General features: G+C 39.7%; 1 protein-coding gene across 1 annotated transcript in view; it reads left to right on the forward strand.

Moving 5' to 3' along the window:
* LOC135514213 (BMP/retinoic acid-inducible neural-specific protein 3-like) overlaps positions 1-14,623 on the forward strand; it is a 118,492-nt gene extending 103,869 nt beyond the window's left edge. The window contains exons 7-8 of the mRNA XM_064937529.1: positions 7,870-8,092; positions 9,600-14,623. Coding sequence (XP_064793601.1) covers positions 7,870-8,092; positions 9,600-10,719 — 1,343 coding nt within the window. The 3' untranslated portion in view covers positions 10,720-14,623. The remainder of the gene's footprint in view (positions 1-7,869; positions 8,093-9,599) is intronic.
* The last annotated feature ends 706 nt before the right edge of the window (positions 14,624-15,329 follow it).

The raw sequence follows: 15,329 nt of genomic DNA on the forward strand, positions 1-15,329 counted from the left end.
GGAGGGTCAGCCGCCTTCTACGGCAGCAATTTAAAAGCACAAGAAAATCAACTTGTAAAGTAATATAAGGTGAACGTTCTGTGGAAAGAAACAAAGCAAGTGCACACCTAAAAGATGTTTGATGGAGAAGAGGGAAATAACATGCTGTGAGTTTCCTCTGGTCTCCCATGGAGGGAAAGCAGTGGAATCAATGAACAATGATTAAAATAGTGTAACGATTCTCGTTGGTGGAAGGAGAGGAGGACCAAAATGCAGCGTGGTAAGTGTTCGTCATATTTTAATTGAAGAACTGAACACTACACAAAATAACAACGACAAGAAAACGAAACAGTTCTGCCAGGTGAACAAATCAAATCAAATGTATTTATATAGCCCTTCGTACATCAGCTGATATCTCAAAGTGCTGTACAGAAACCCAGCCTAAAACCCCAAACCGCAAGCAATGCAGGTGTAGAAGCACGGTGGCTAGGAAAAACTCCCTAGAAAGGCCAAAATCTAGGAAGAAACCTAGAGGAACCAGGCTATGTGGGGTGGCCAGTCCTCTTCTGGCTGTGCCGGGTGGAGATTATAACAGAACATGGCCAAGATGTTCAAATGACACTAAACAGAAATTAAACACCCACAACCAAAATGGGGCAAACAGGCTACCTAAGTATGATTCTCAATCAGAGACAAAGAACGACACCTGCCTCTGATTGAGAACCATACTATGCCAAACACATAGAAATATAACATAGAAAAAATAACATAGACTACCCATCCCAACTCACACCCCGACCAACCTAACACAAAGACAAAAAAGGAACTAAGGTCAGAACGTGACAAATAGGGAGATGCTGAGTCACATGTAAGCTTTGTCATTCACAACTCTAAGACTATTGAAATTATTGACAATATTGCATGTCCGCCTTACAAATAATCCTTCTGCCATAAAGGGAATTTAAGGGTAATGTTTGGTATATAAAATAGATCAGTTTAAACAATGCACTAACTGTAAGTGGGAGCATATGTAACGGTTCTCGAAGGAGAAGCGGACCAACATGCAGCGTGGTGTTTTTGAGACATGTTTAATTACGAAGAAAACAAACACAAAAACAACAAACGGACCGTGAAAACCTACACAGCCTATCTGGTGACAACAAACACAGAGACAGGAACAATCACCCACGAAATACTCAAAGAATATGGCTGCCTAAATATGGTTCCCAATCAGAGACAACGATACACACCTGCCTCTGATTGAGAACCACTCCAGACAGCCATAGACTTTGCTAGATAACCCCACTAAGCCACACACCCAACACCCCACAAAACCCCAAGACAAAACACACCACAATAAACCCATGTCACACCCTGGCCTGACCAAATAAATGAAGACAAACACAATATATTACGACCAGGGCGTGACAGCATAGTTAAATCCAATCTGTCTTCATCTAACTAGGCCATCTGAGTTCCTTTATACAAACAACCTTGATGATGCCCAAGGTTAATACATTTTATTATCCAGAACCATCAAATACATAACATTTTTTTTGTAATGTATGAGAATTCTAATGAATACATAACATAACATACTAAATGGAGGGTCACAGATTTACATACAGAATAGTACAAGCTACTCTGAGACCAGATTGACTGTACACTGTCTCATTCCAACTGCGGCCTGTTGGTGTAACATACTGGAGTGTACTGCTTTCATGCTGTAGGAGCAATGAAACAGTATATTCTTGATACGCTCCCTTGGTCAGGTTAGACAAACTGGTGCCCAGCTACAAGAACTGGGCTACTGTAGATCCAATATATGACTCAGCTCAACAAAATCTCCTCAGAAATGTGCCCAAAGCATTGGCTTTGGTAGATGGACAGCAGGTGATATCTATGGCACTTAAAGTACATATTTTGTGGGCAGTATCTCTCTCATAATGTATTGCTCACAAAGTATAAAAATCATTATTTTCAGGCAAGTATTCTGAGAAATACAGTGAGTTCCAAAAGTATTGGGACACATGTTTTATTGTTTTAGTTATGTGCTCCAGCACTTTGGATTTGAAATAATACAATGACTATGAGTTTAAAGCGCAGACTGTCAGCTTTAATTTGAGGACATTTTCATCCATATCAGGTGAACCGTTTTGAAATTACATCATTTTTTGTACATATTCCCTCCAATTTAGGGGACCCATATTCATAGCACGCAACTACTACATCATGCTGGTTAATCTACACATTTGTCGAATGCATTTGCTGTTTGTTTTTGTTGTGTTTCAGATTATTTTGTGCCCAGTGGAAACAAATGGGAAATAATGTAGTGTGTTATTTTGGAGTCAATTTTATTGTAAATAAGAATAGAATATGTTTCTAAAGACTTCTACATTAATGTGGATGCTCCCATGGTTCTGGATAATCCTGAATTAAGCGTGAATAGTAATGAGTGAGAAAGTTAGACACACAAATATCATATCCCCAGGACATGCAAATCTCTCACCATTACAATAACAAGGGAGGTTAGCATTTTGGGGGGTATGATATTTGTGCTGTTGGAGCTCACTGCAGCTGCTTGGCAAACCCTGAATGATTGAACTCCTCATGTTCACTCAATCTATTATTCAGGTCTGATCTCACCGCATGACTGAGGAAAATATTACATCTTCAACCAGCCATGCTAAATAACTGGTGGGCTTACCAAAGCTTCTAGTGTTACACTCTCTGTTGTCAAAGTTGACCTGGCAAGAGAAATTTAATACTTTTCATGCCTATTCATAATACACAAAAGGAGTTTGATATTTTTCTTGGCAACAACAAAAAGACAGTTTCCGAACATGGCCAAATGTATAGGTTTCTAAACTCACGTGTACAGTATATCAATATCAAAGGAAACAGTTATCAAGCATCTGTAGATCTTTCCTTAGAAATCATAAGGCCATCTTGAGGATGTGACATTCCATCTTGCTACACACGTTAGCTTTTAAGCTGGAATTCTTAATGGTGAAACAGCCACATCTTTTTGCCATATCACAACAAAGATGTTTCTGTAAACAACAAACATAGCAGCGTATGTACTGCACTTCTTTTTTACCTTGATGCGTGACACTCCCCACCTTAAATACTGAATTATCTGAGCTTTTTAGATCAAGAGCTGGAGTCGGTGTCAGGTTTTTATGTTTCAGCACTGTGAGAAAGACCCAGCGTTTGGAGTTTACTGTGAGGAAGCAACAAAGCAGAACTGATTTTTATTTTCTACCATGAGGCTTTTATTAGCAAAAGTGAGGATATATAAATGTACAACTATTTACAAACATAATAAACTATCAAATAGAGCTCTTCAAACCAAACCCAGGCTACAATAACACCCGAAAACTCAGCAGCATGCCAACCTGTTCCCTGTCACGCAAATGAAGGAATGACAGGGTTTAAATATCAATACCTATGATGCAACCAATGAGAACAAGCCAATTAACATTATGATCAATTAACATTCAACAGCATAAAATAACATCTAAACATCTTCAGCTGATACACACACGAATAACCTTGAGCACACATATCAATTACAGTGCAACCATTCTTTTAGCATAAATACAATCTGGGACAAGAACATGTACATCCACCCGGGATAAGACATTTCCGCTATACCCATACACTGAATAAACCATGCGCACTTGAACACACCCCATTGCCTGTCAATTCTCTGGAAATGAACAGATAACCCTCAAACGAACAACAAGGTAATAATTTACCAGAAGGACATCGCTAGCCCCACATTACATGCAAACAATTCATAAATGCATGTGTTTATCATGAACCATGAACCGTTTGCAATTTTGGATTATTGATAAAAGAATGTCTTTAGATTCTGTGACTAATATCATAGGACGATCGTCACAAACAACAACCTTGGAAAGAGGAATCGTTGTAGTAGTGGAGATTGATCTTCTTTAAGAGTTTGTGAAACCTTAGAGCACGGCAGTGGTGTTTGTCCATACTAAAATCACCCACCAGAGTTCAATAAGCAGAAATCTGATAGCATTGCTTTCCCAACTGTGTGTGCAAAGGCCAAATATATTTATTGTTCGGGCTTTACCAGCACTGACAGAAAGTGAGGTGCATTTCTCATATGAACAATGTTCATACATATGTTCAAGACAAAATATTGATTTCTTGAAGAAAGGCTCTTGAAAATATAGTTAAACCACAGTATTCCTTGAGCCTAGGTGAAATACTTGTTTATCTGATGGAAAAGCTGCAAGCCTCACATTAAGAAAGTGAATGGCTGTTTAGACAGCATTATGTTACGTTGTGAGTTATCCAACAGAGAGAGAATTATAAGCCATTTACAAGGCAATAGAGCTCAACTATCAATGCATACCAGAACCTATCATTGGTTAAGATTATTGTAACGGTTTTCTTGTGGTGAAGGAGAGGCGGACCAAAACGCAGCGTGGTTATGTTGATTAATGTTTAATAAAAATAGATAAACACAAACACTACAAAACAATAAACGTGGAAAACCAAAAACAGCCCTATCTGGTGCAAAACACAGAGACAGGAACAATCACCCACAAACACACAGTGAAACCCAGGCTACCTAAGTATGATTCTCAATCAGAGACAAGTAATGACACCTGCCTCTGATTGAGAACCATACTAGGCCGAAACATAGAAATACCCAAATCATAGAAAAACAAACAGACTACCCACCCCAACTCATGCCCTGACCATACTAAATAATGACAAAACAAAGGAAATAAAGGTCAGAACGTGACAATTATACAGTATGTGTTGCTTTCTCCGACTGTCAAATCAAACACAGTGCTTCTGCTCATCATTATTTGGCTGTGGACTGGGAGTAATACATATTTGATCTATCAGGGCAGGTAGGGGTCAATAATCCAGAATAGTGGGGTAAGATACAAAAACGTCAGGCAGTCACAGGGTCAGGGCAGGCAGAACGGTCAAAACAGGAAGGACTAGAAAACAGGAGCAAGAAACAGGCAGGAGCAGGGAAACAAACGCTTGTAGGTTTTACGAACACAACGAAATGGCAACAGAAAAACAGAGAACACAGGTATAAATACACAGGGGGAAGATGGGCGACACCTGGAGGGGGGTGGAGACAAGCACAAGACAGGTGAAACAGATCAGTGTGTGACAGTATAGTGTCTTAGCTTACACATTTTACAGTTTATCTCAAGTGGTACGATCTCATTCTGAAGGGATTTCTTAATTAATGTTTAGAAAATTGGAGTCCTTAAGGGATTAGAGTAATCTCTAAACAAAAGCATCTATTAAGATATTAACGTAACGTTAATTAGTCCAGTTCCATATCACATTATATGCCACTAGAAAGCCATCAAAGTATCCATCAACTAGTTTATTTGCACATGATGATGTCTTTCCAATCCGATACAGATTGCATTTTCCATGCTCAGTCTGAGCGCAACAAGATCCCCCTAAATATGTAATATTTCAGAATCTGATATTTCAGAATCTGATTCGGAGAGAAAGGGAAAAGGTTTTTCTTAGTCCTATCTCTGGAATATAAAGTGTTGAAAAATGCCATAGAAGAATTGGAACCTTGTTCATAAAGAGCTAACATCAATTGCAGTAGTTCCTACAGATAGTTTACCATTCCTTGTGACAAGTTTACCTTGTGACAAGTGTCGACTTTATGTCATTGTACCATATAGTGAGTGCATTCTAACTATAATGTCAAATATGGTGGAAGCACTGTATAGTAGTTGCCGTCAAAGTGCCACAAGCAACCATTTGATGTCTTTGCGATGATGGCTTGACAGCCATGTCTCACTGTGTTTTCCACTTGAAGTATTCCAGTAGGAGTAGAATACACATGGAAAGAAAAAAGAAGACATGTGTTTGAAGGAAGGATGGTAAACTTAGATCTCTTTAGCAATATGTTTATAACTTCTTCGATCAAAGAAATGGAAGAGTTGTGGGGAATCCAAGGGGAATTCCTTAAAGATTCAATCCTGACAGGTGCAGTATTCAGAAACAACGTGATTTATTGTATTTACTAAGCTTAATCCATTGAGAAATGGGAAGATATCTCACTGTACTCCAGGCAGACAACATCTGCTCTGTAATTCTGACATGTATTGCAACATACAACTCAAAGACACAAGCTTTATGGCAGAGCAATGTCCTCTTTTAAAATAATGGCTTCACCCTGCCTAATATAAAATGATAGTTGCAGCACTGCCATGCAAAACCATGATTCAAAATACTTGTTTTTGAGCTAAATGAACAAGATGAGGCAGCCATCAGTTTCCTGTCCGTTCTCTTTATGGTCACATGAATCACTAATACACCCAACAGAATGAGAATGGGCTGTGTCCATTATGGAATATAACCTCATCCCTTTATCTGACACATTTCGAAAGGCCGATATTGTCCATCAATTTGAACATAAAGTCATAAATGCCAGAAAAAGGGGAATAGACTGACAAATTCCTTTTGTGTGCTGTGAATCCTAATGATCATTCAAACAGCCTGGGTTATACAGTGCATGTGGAGGGAAGCAGAGGAATTGATCACTCCAGTTATTGGTCAGGCAGAGACTCAATGTCTGCATCCCAAATGGCACCCTATTCCCGTCCTCATGCTCCCTGTTAAAAAGTAGTACACTACTGTATAAAGGGAATAGGGTGCCATTTGGTATGCATCCAATGTTTCCCTTCTGTATGTGGGTGAGCCTGACGAGCAGCAAGCTATAGGAGAGCAAAGTGAAAGATGCGGTTTTTATTCTATGATATTACCACTGGATAGCCTTGGCTTGTCCGGTGGTTGGTTAGAATACGTAAGTACATGCTAAGAAGATGTGTTATTTGATGTGGGCATAATGTAGTGTCTAACCACATATGAAATCAGCAAGTACAGTGCCTCCTTGTGTCAGATGAAAGTAGGTAACCATAAGGGCATAACATCTCTGATTGCTTTGTACCTGATATGTAAGTAAGGCAGTTATATACTGACCACTGCTTATTCTGTTTTCCAAAAAAAAGGGACGCAGTGTTTGTCAGAGCACCAAAGTGCACCATAACTGCATGTGATAATATGCCGACAACCGAGTCATCTGGTAAGGTTTTTTCACTAGCAGTTCCTCTGGTGTAATGCCCATGTCAATAAATAATTACGCAGGATATCTATCGAGATAGAAAGCAATTAAATAATTGACTACTACCATTAACAAACAAAGCATTTAACACTGAACACACTAAGGGATCCATCAATCCTATTGCTACATCACATGCATTTCAAATTGATAGTATGAATAGACCGTGAGCCTGATGTGTAAAACAATTGAGCCGTTGAATGTGCAAAACTAACACCGTAATGCCAAAGCTAATGTTATCAAACTAATTTGGTGTTGGCTCTGGGAGCCCGAGGTAGTTCACTCAGGATCATTGAGCACTGTAATGTCCTGAGCCCGCCAGTGCACTGCAATTTACTCACTTGCATTATGCCAAAAGTAGCACATGGGATAATAGAAGCTCCAGCCCCCATAACAATTGCAGGTCTCACCCAGTCGGGCTTTGTAAAAAAAAAAGTGTCTTCATTGCAGTGATTTGATAGGATACCTCATGTCAGACAACTTTCCTAGAGCATAAGTAGGAAGTCTCTGCATAGTTTAAATTAGCACAGTATCCCAAGAATATAAATACCAGGAGCTGTCCATGGTAGATTTTGAGATATGGACCATAATTGCACAATAAAAGTTACCATCCATAATTAAAATACCTTGTATTTAAAAAAAAATATGTAGTGTATTGATGGATATGTGAAATGATTGACTTTCTGTTAAATAAAACACTAATCTTATTTTCTTGTGATTGTTTCTCAATTTCTTAGACGAATTCAAGGCCTTCATGAAAAAACTACCAACAGACCGTTTTTTAAACACATCCTTGGTGTTCAAGTTTTGGGCAGCAGATGCAGCTCTCCAGAGGCGCTACATCCAATTGGAGAGCAGCACCAATTTGATTCTTGGGAAAGCCCAGAAGATTGTGAGGAAACTCTTCTCTCTGAGCAAGCGATGTCCCAAATTGCCAAGGATCAGCCTCCCAAGAGAAAGGTATAATAATGGGAACATTACATGCTCTCAAATCTTTCCACAAATAGATTATAATATCTGCCACATCAGAGATGAAAACGTCTTTATATTGGCTTTTGAACATCTTACACCTACTTTAAATTACGTTAATTATTACATAGAACCACTTACAAACACTTCATGGCATTTTATCACCACTTTGTGTCCTTTTTTATATCAAGTAATTTGACCAAATGAAGTTATTTTAGTTGGGTCAGGTCTTTATACTTCTCCCTATAGTTAAAATAGTACACCCTTAATCACATATACCTGGCTGAGTTGTCTGTCATTTAGAGGCAATTTGGTATCTGATGCTGTGCGAAAACCAGGCCAAGCATCTGAAATGATATAGAGACAGAGCTGTTTAGTGTCTCCACCCTGATTGAAGGGGTCTGGGTGATGTGAGGTCTGCGGTGGCATGTCTGTAATCAAGTGCTCTTAGAGACAACAGGTTGGTGTGAACCACTTGCTCACTGAACACCCACATTTCTGTGACAAGCACTACCTCTGGCTGTCATGCACTCATTAAACTCTGTTCAAACAAATAACAACAATCTATTCAGCTCAGCTGAGCCAGAAGATTTCTACATCATCATCATCATCATCATCATCATCATGTGCTATATAATCCCTCATTTTGGAATGCGGAAAGGAATAAGTTGCATATTTCAGCTTTACGTAGTGCAATTCCCAATACACAACCGGTTGAGGAAAACTCGTCTTTGCAGAAGCAACTCCAGCATAGAGCTTTGAAGAAAGTTACAGCAAAGTACTCAATTGTTAATTTATTTACAATATTTTAGTTTTTTTCCCTCAAATGTGGTTGCACCAAAAATATCTCATCCAACCAATGCTTGTACATAATTCATGAACACAGACTTAAGCTCAAATTCACTTTATAGTGAACATTAAGTATAGCACGTAAAATCTAATAAAATCAAAGAACACATTAGCTATGGCATATTAGTACTTAAAAGAACAATCCTTCATAAGTATGTTGTGCCAGTTCTGGAACATGCTATGCATAACTCTGGAAGACACCTATCCTCCAGAGTAAACTGAACAGGTGGATGAAGGATCTTCTGCGTGGGGTTCTTGGTATTCTTCTGAATCCCTAAGATGGACGCCCACATCAATCATTATTTGGCACTCACTAAATGTGATGATGTTAAGTGAAAGTTAAAACATCGTCTTCACTTGTGTCTTTTATGCACTCTTCCTCTGTTCTTTCTAAAGGCTACAATAGTGTTAGTCAAAAGAAAGTAATTGGATTAATGAATGAATACATTTATTGATGAAGAGCACTTATAAAGCTTTTTAAGTAAAGATGATTCCAAAGTCAAATTATGTTATTGAAAAGAATTATGTTAATCTTAATAACAAATGTGACTACTGATGTTTGCGGAGAACACATTACGCAAATGTCTCTCTTCTTGTTTCACGAATTAGCTTATTTTATTTACCTAATATTGTGCTCTATTCTCTTTAGGACACCAGGATTTTGGCTGAACAGGGCCCAGTCACTCCTGTACTGCAATGAGCATGGAGTCCTGGGCACGTTTTCAGAGGAGGTGCAGAGCTGCACCTGCACTGCAGAGCACAGTAGTGCCTGCCAGGGGACAGTGCCCTGTGAGGTCGGAGAAGGGTCATCCTGCCTCTCATGTGCCCCAGACAACATCACACGCTGTGGCTCCTGCCACCTTGGCAACATCCTGCACCTGGGCTCGTGTCGGCCCAACATAGCAAACTCTCTGGACCACTACCTGAACATTGACTTTGACATGCCGGATGCAGAGTTCAAGTACCTGCTCCAGCGGCTGGACAGTCGCATGGAGGTCCATGCCATCTACATCAGCAATGACGTGCGTCTGGGCAGCTGGTTCAACCCAGCCTGGAGGAAACGCATGCTCCTCACTCTAAAGAGCAACAAAAACAAATCCAACCTCATTCATATGCTAATGGGGATCTCATTCCAGATCTGCTCTACTAAAAACAGTACCCTGGAGCCTGTGCCTGCCATCTATGTCAACCCATTTGGGGGTAGCCACTCAGAGAGTTGGTTCATGCCTGTCAACCAGCAGGACTTCCCAGACTGGGAAAGAACTAAGGTGGATGCCTCTCTGCAGTGCTACAACTGGACACTGATGCTGGGCACCAAGTGGAAGTCCTTCTTCGAGACGGTGCACATTTACCTGCGCAGCCGCATCCTGACCGATGACCCCACCGTCAACGAGACCCTTTTCTACGAACCCCTGGACCTAGATGACCACACGTCCAACCTGGGCTACATGAAGATCAACAATCTCAAGGTGTTCGGCTACAGCATGCACTTTGACCCCGAGGGTATCAAAGACCTGATTCTGCAGCTGGACTACCCTTACACGCAAGGCACCCAGGACGCAGCCTTTCATATGCTGCTGGAGATGAGAGACCGCATCAACCGGCTCTCCCCGCCTGGGTTGCAGGCATTGGACCTCTTTTCATGTCTGCTCCGCCACAGGCTCAAGCTCTCCACCAGTGAGGTGGAGCGCATCCGAGACTCCCTCCAGAATTTCAACTCCAAGCTGCCCAATTCCTCGGAGGCAGAGCTGGGCCAGTTGTGCAGCTAGCTCAGTCTAAATTAGAGTCCAGAGAGTGCTGTGCTGCGCTGCTGGTTACTCTTCAGTCAGTTGCCAATTTATCCATCTGGTTTGGAAAACATGCACATATATTTCTCTGAGATGTCTAGAGCATTCCTATACACTGGTTGACAGAGCTCGGAGTGTGTTGGCTCTGTTGGATGTGAAGTGATGTCATGACAACAGATTTTGCTTTGCACAGATAGTTTTTAATATAAAGAGCGAGGAACTGAGTTTGGAAAATAATTGCTCTGGATTGTTCATCTGTTGGCAGTAAGTTGAGGAAACAGAAGAGGATTTCCCTTTCTAACGCTTTTTTCTTTGGTTACAGAATGATTTCATTGAAAAAGAGTCTGATGGGCTGAATGGGTTGATTATGCTTAAAGGGATAGTTCACCCAAATTACAAAATGACACATTGGTTTCCTTACCCTGTAAGCAGTCTATGGACAAGGTATGACAGCAATACATGTTTTGGTTTAGTTTCCCTGGCACAGTTTCCACATGCTAATGTTTTAGCATTTGTGGCACAAAGTCATGAACGATATTAGAATTTTCTGTGCATCATGTTAAACTCATAAGTGACTTTGTTGGGCTTTACATTCAACTTTAGATACTTTAAGAAATGTGGACATGATTTGGATGTGAAAAATGCTAATATCGGTCCCATGACTTGAATGGGATTTCTGCCACAAATTCCAAAACATTAGCATGTGGAAACAGTGCCAGGGAAACTAAGCCACTAATTTGGGTGAACTATCCCTTCAACGGTTTATTATGATAATCATCCCCAAAAATGTTATCCTTGCCCTTCCATTTTATCTGGCATTCAAAATCCTGTAAAATATGTATTTGTGCTTAAAATTTGGTTGGGAAGCCCAATAGTAAATATTTCTATTTCTTTATTCAGCAACATTACTTTACCAAAAGAAGCTGAACATAGTGGCAAAATGAATGGTTAAAATGTCTTAAATGTTGAAATATCCTTTTGAGAGGATTTCAAAAGGTCTGTGGATACAGCTGTGTACATATTGCTCCATCTAAATCCAGATGTGGAAAGTACATATTGCTTTTTAGATAACCAAGTGCAAAGACCAAAAAAATATTTGTAACAAAATAAAATCATGCCTTATGATGGAGAATCAATGTTCAGATAAAAAGCACATTCAGCTGAGTGTTTCATTTTCAGGCTAGACCTTTTGAATATACAGTTGAAGTCAGACGTTTACATATACTTAGGTTGGAGTAATTAAAACTCATTTTTCAACCACTCCACAAATTTCTTGTTAACAAACTATAGTTTTGGCAAGTTGGTTAGGACATCTACTTTGTGCATGACGCAAGTACATAATTCACTGTATCACAATTCCAGTGGGTCAGAAGTTTACATACACTAAGTTGGCTGTGCCTTTAAACAGCTTGGAAATTCCAGAAAATGATGTCATGGCTTTAGAAGCTTCTGATAGGCTAATTTACATAATTTGAATCAATTGGCGGTGTACCTGTGGATGTATTTCAAGGCCTACCTTCAAACTCAGTGCCTCTTTGCTTGACATCATCGGAAAATCAAAATAGCTCAGCCAAGACGTCAGAAAAATAATTGTAGACCTCCACAAGTCTGGTTCATCCTTGTGAGCAATATCCAAATGCCTGAAAGTACCACGTTCAACTGTACAAACAATAGCACGCAAGTATAAACACCATGGGACCACGCAGTCATCATACCTCTCAGGAAGGAGATGCATTCTGTCTCCTAGAAATGAACATACTTTGGTGTGAACAGTGCGAAACAATCCCAGAACAACAGCAATTGACCCTATGAAGATGCTGGAGGAAACAGGCACAAAAGTGTCTATATCCACAGTAAAACAAGTCCGATATCGACATAACCTGAAAGGCTGCTCAGCAAGGAAGAAGCCACTGCTCCAAAACCGCCATAAAAAAGCCAGACTATGGTTTGCAACTCACATGGTGACAAAGATCAGACTTTTTGGAGAAATGTCTTCTGGTCTAATGAAACAAAACTAGAAATGTTTGGCCATAATGACCATCGTTATGTTTGGAGGGAAAAGGGGGAGGCTTGCAAGCTGAAGAACATCATCCCAACTGTGAAGCACGGGGGTGGCAGCATCATGTTGTGGGGATGCTTTGCTGCCGGAGGGACTGGTGTACTTCACAAAATAGATGGCATCATGAGGATGGAAATTATGTGGATATATTGAAACAACATCTCAAGACATCAGTCAGGAAGTAATATCTTGGTCGCAAATGGGTCTTCCAAATGGACAATGACCCCAAGCATGCTTCCAAAGTTGTGGAAAATGGCTCAATGACAACAAAGTCAAGGTATTGGAGCAGCCATCACAAAGCCCTGACCTCAATCCTATAGAAAAGTTGTGGCAGAACTGAAAAAGCTTGTGTGAGCAAGGTGGCCTACAAACCTGACTCAGTTACACCTGTTCTGTCATGAGGACTGGGCCAAAATTCAAAATTCAAACTTATTTTGGGAAGCTTGTGGAAGGCTACCCAAAATGTTTGACCCAAGTTAAACAATTTAAAGGCAATGCTACCAAATACTAATTGAGTGTATGTAAACTTCTGACCCACTGGGAATGTGAAGAAATAAATAAAAGCTGAAATAAATCATTCTCTCTATTATTCTGACATTTCACATTCTTAAAATAAAGTGGTGATCCTAACTGACCTAAGACATGGAATTTTTACAGGTATTGTGAAAACTGAGTGTAAATGTAGTTGGCTAAGGTGTATGTAAACTTCTGAATTCAACTGTATTTTGCAAACATAACACCACATTTTTGGAATTGGCCAACTGTAGTTGCATTCTAATGAGTACACCGTATTTTGGATCTTACCTGTAAATGTCAGTCACAATTCCTGTTCAAAGGTGTTTTTTTTAGCTCAAACCTTTATTCATTTTTTTCACAACAGGCCTACATGTTGAAACTCAAATGAATATGTGCTGGAGGACATATATTTTTGTTGGTATAATATTACATCTGGATATGTTTAAATATTTTACACTGATTGTGATGGTTCAACAATTTGCCGTACTGCTATGGTATCTCCATTTCATATGTTAAAGTACTATTTGGTCTTTCATTATCTACAAAACCTACACATTGAGTGAAAACCTACTGTCATAAATCTACTACTGGAATAGCTGTGTTTCTAGGATTGATCAATTGTACCATTTGACAAGAGTGAGCAAGGCACCTTTGGTCTTGACAAAGAAGACCTATTTAAATGTCCCTCTTCACAGTACGAATCCTCTGTGTCTCTAATATATAAAGTGCAGCATTTGCAAGGTAAAAAAACAAACATTTACAAGGTTGTCACAGAGCACGGGAACCAAACACACATTGTCACATCAGATAAAACTCACTGTGCCTCTGAACAACCTGGGAAAAACCTCAGACTATTTTAATAAGATGGGAGTCACAAACACAGAGTTTATAAATAAAAGTGATTTATCTTGGTGTCATCAAGAAATCAGCACTCGCCCTTCAGCTAATCGCCAGGACAGTGGAGGAAACCCAATCAATCAAGGAGGGTCTATTATGCTGTGTAAACCATTCAAACATTCCCACAAGAAAGGGAGTTGACTATTTTTCTCCAATGATTTATGATGTTTTGAGAGTCCAATAACTGCATTAATGTTGTGGAATTGCTGAAATAAAATGAGGTGTTGTGCTTGGATTATTTTATGCCTGTACATGTGTAGGTCATGTAGTAAAGTCATCAATTACCATTTGAATTATGAGTTTGGGGAATTGTTAGAAATATGAATTGTCTGGAGAATAGATTATTGATAGCAGGGAAAGAGAGAGAGACTATGAACATTATCAACAACAAATAAATGTACTATTGCAATTTCATTACTATGGACATTATCATATAATAGAGACGTTCAACTTTCCACTCCACTGCACATCCACTTGCATATCAGTCTGAAATCTAAGCATGCAAAGGACTGCATAAACTCTCCTTGACTTGATTGGCTCGCCTCTCATTACATGATAAATAGTATTCACTGAGTACAGCAGAGGATTTCAAAGAGCATTTATTTGCTATTTTGTTTATTCCTGTTTGTTGCCTCTGACTGCCTCAGTCCGTAAGACAGTAACTGACAGTTAAGCATGGCTGGCAGCACGCGGCACTTATCATACTACCCAGTTGTTCTTCTTTCTGACTTTGTATTATTTTATGTCAATCAGTGGTGTGCATTTCTTCAATTTCTTCCCATTCGGCCAAATTGCACTTCTTTTTACATTTGCTGCACTTCATTGTTCGTGGCGGTCATCCTTTTTATGGCCACCATGTACCTGGCTGGAAAGCCCTTTTCATGTGTGCTCTATTTAGTTTTCATTGGTGATAGGATGCCTGGTATGTAAATATCCCTGTGGAAATAAATGGCCTTCTCTTGTGCCAACCACTATCACTTAGCAGTGGCCTGTTTGCCTGGTGTGCAAGTCTTGGGACTGGTGCCAACGTCCTTAGGCCTCAGAGAGGCATGACCTCACTATTATGGTTTATTACATTGGTTATTTGATATGTGGGGGACATCTTTCTTTCTACATATAG

Source organism: Oncorhynchus masou, chromosome 3 (assembly GCF_036934945.1).
Source record: "Oncorhynchus masou masou isolate Uvic2021 chromosome 3, UVic_Omas_1.1, whole genome shotgun sequence".
Classification (NCBI taxonomy): Eukaryota; Metazoa; Chordata; class Actinopteri; order Salmoniformes; family Salmonidae; genus Oncorhynchus; species Oncorhynchus masou.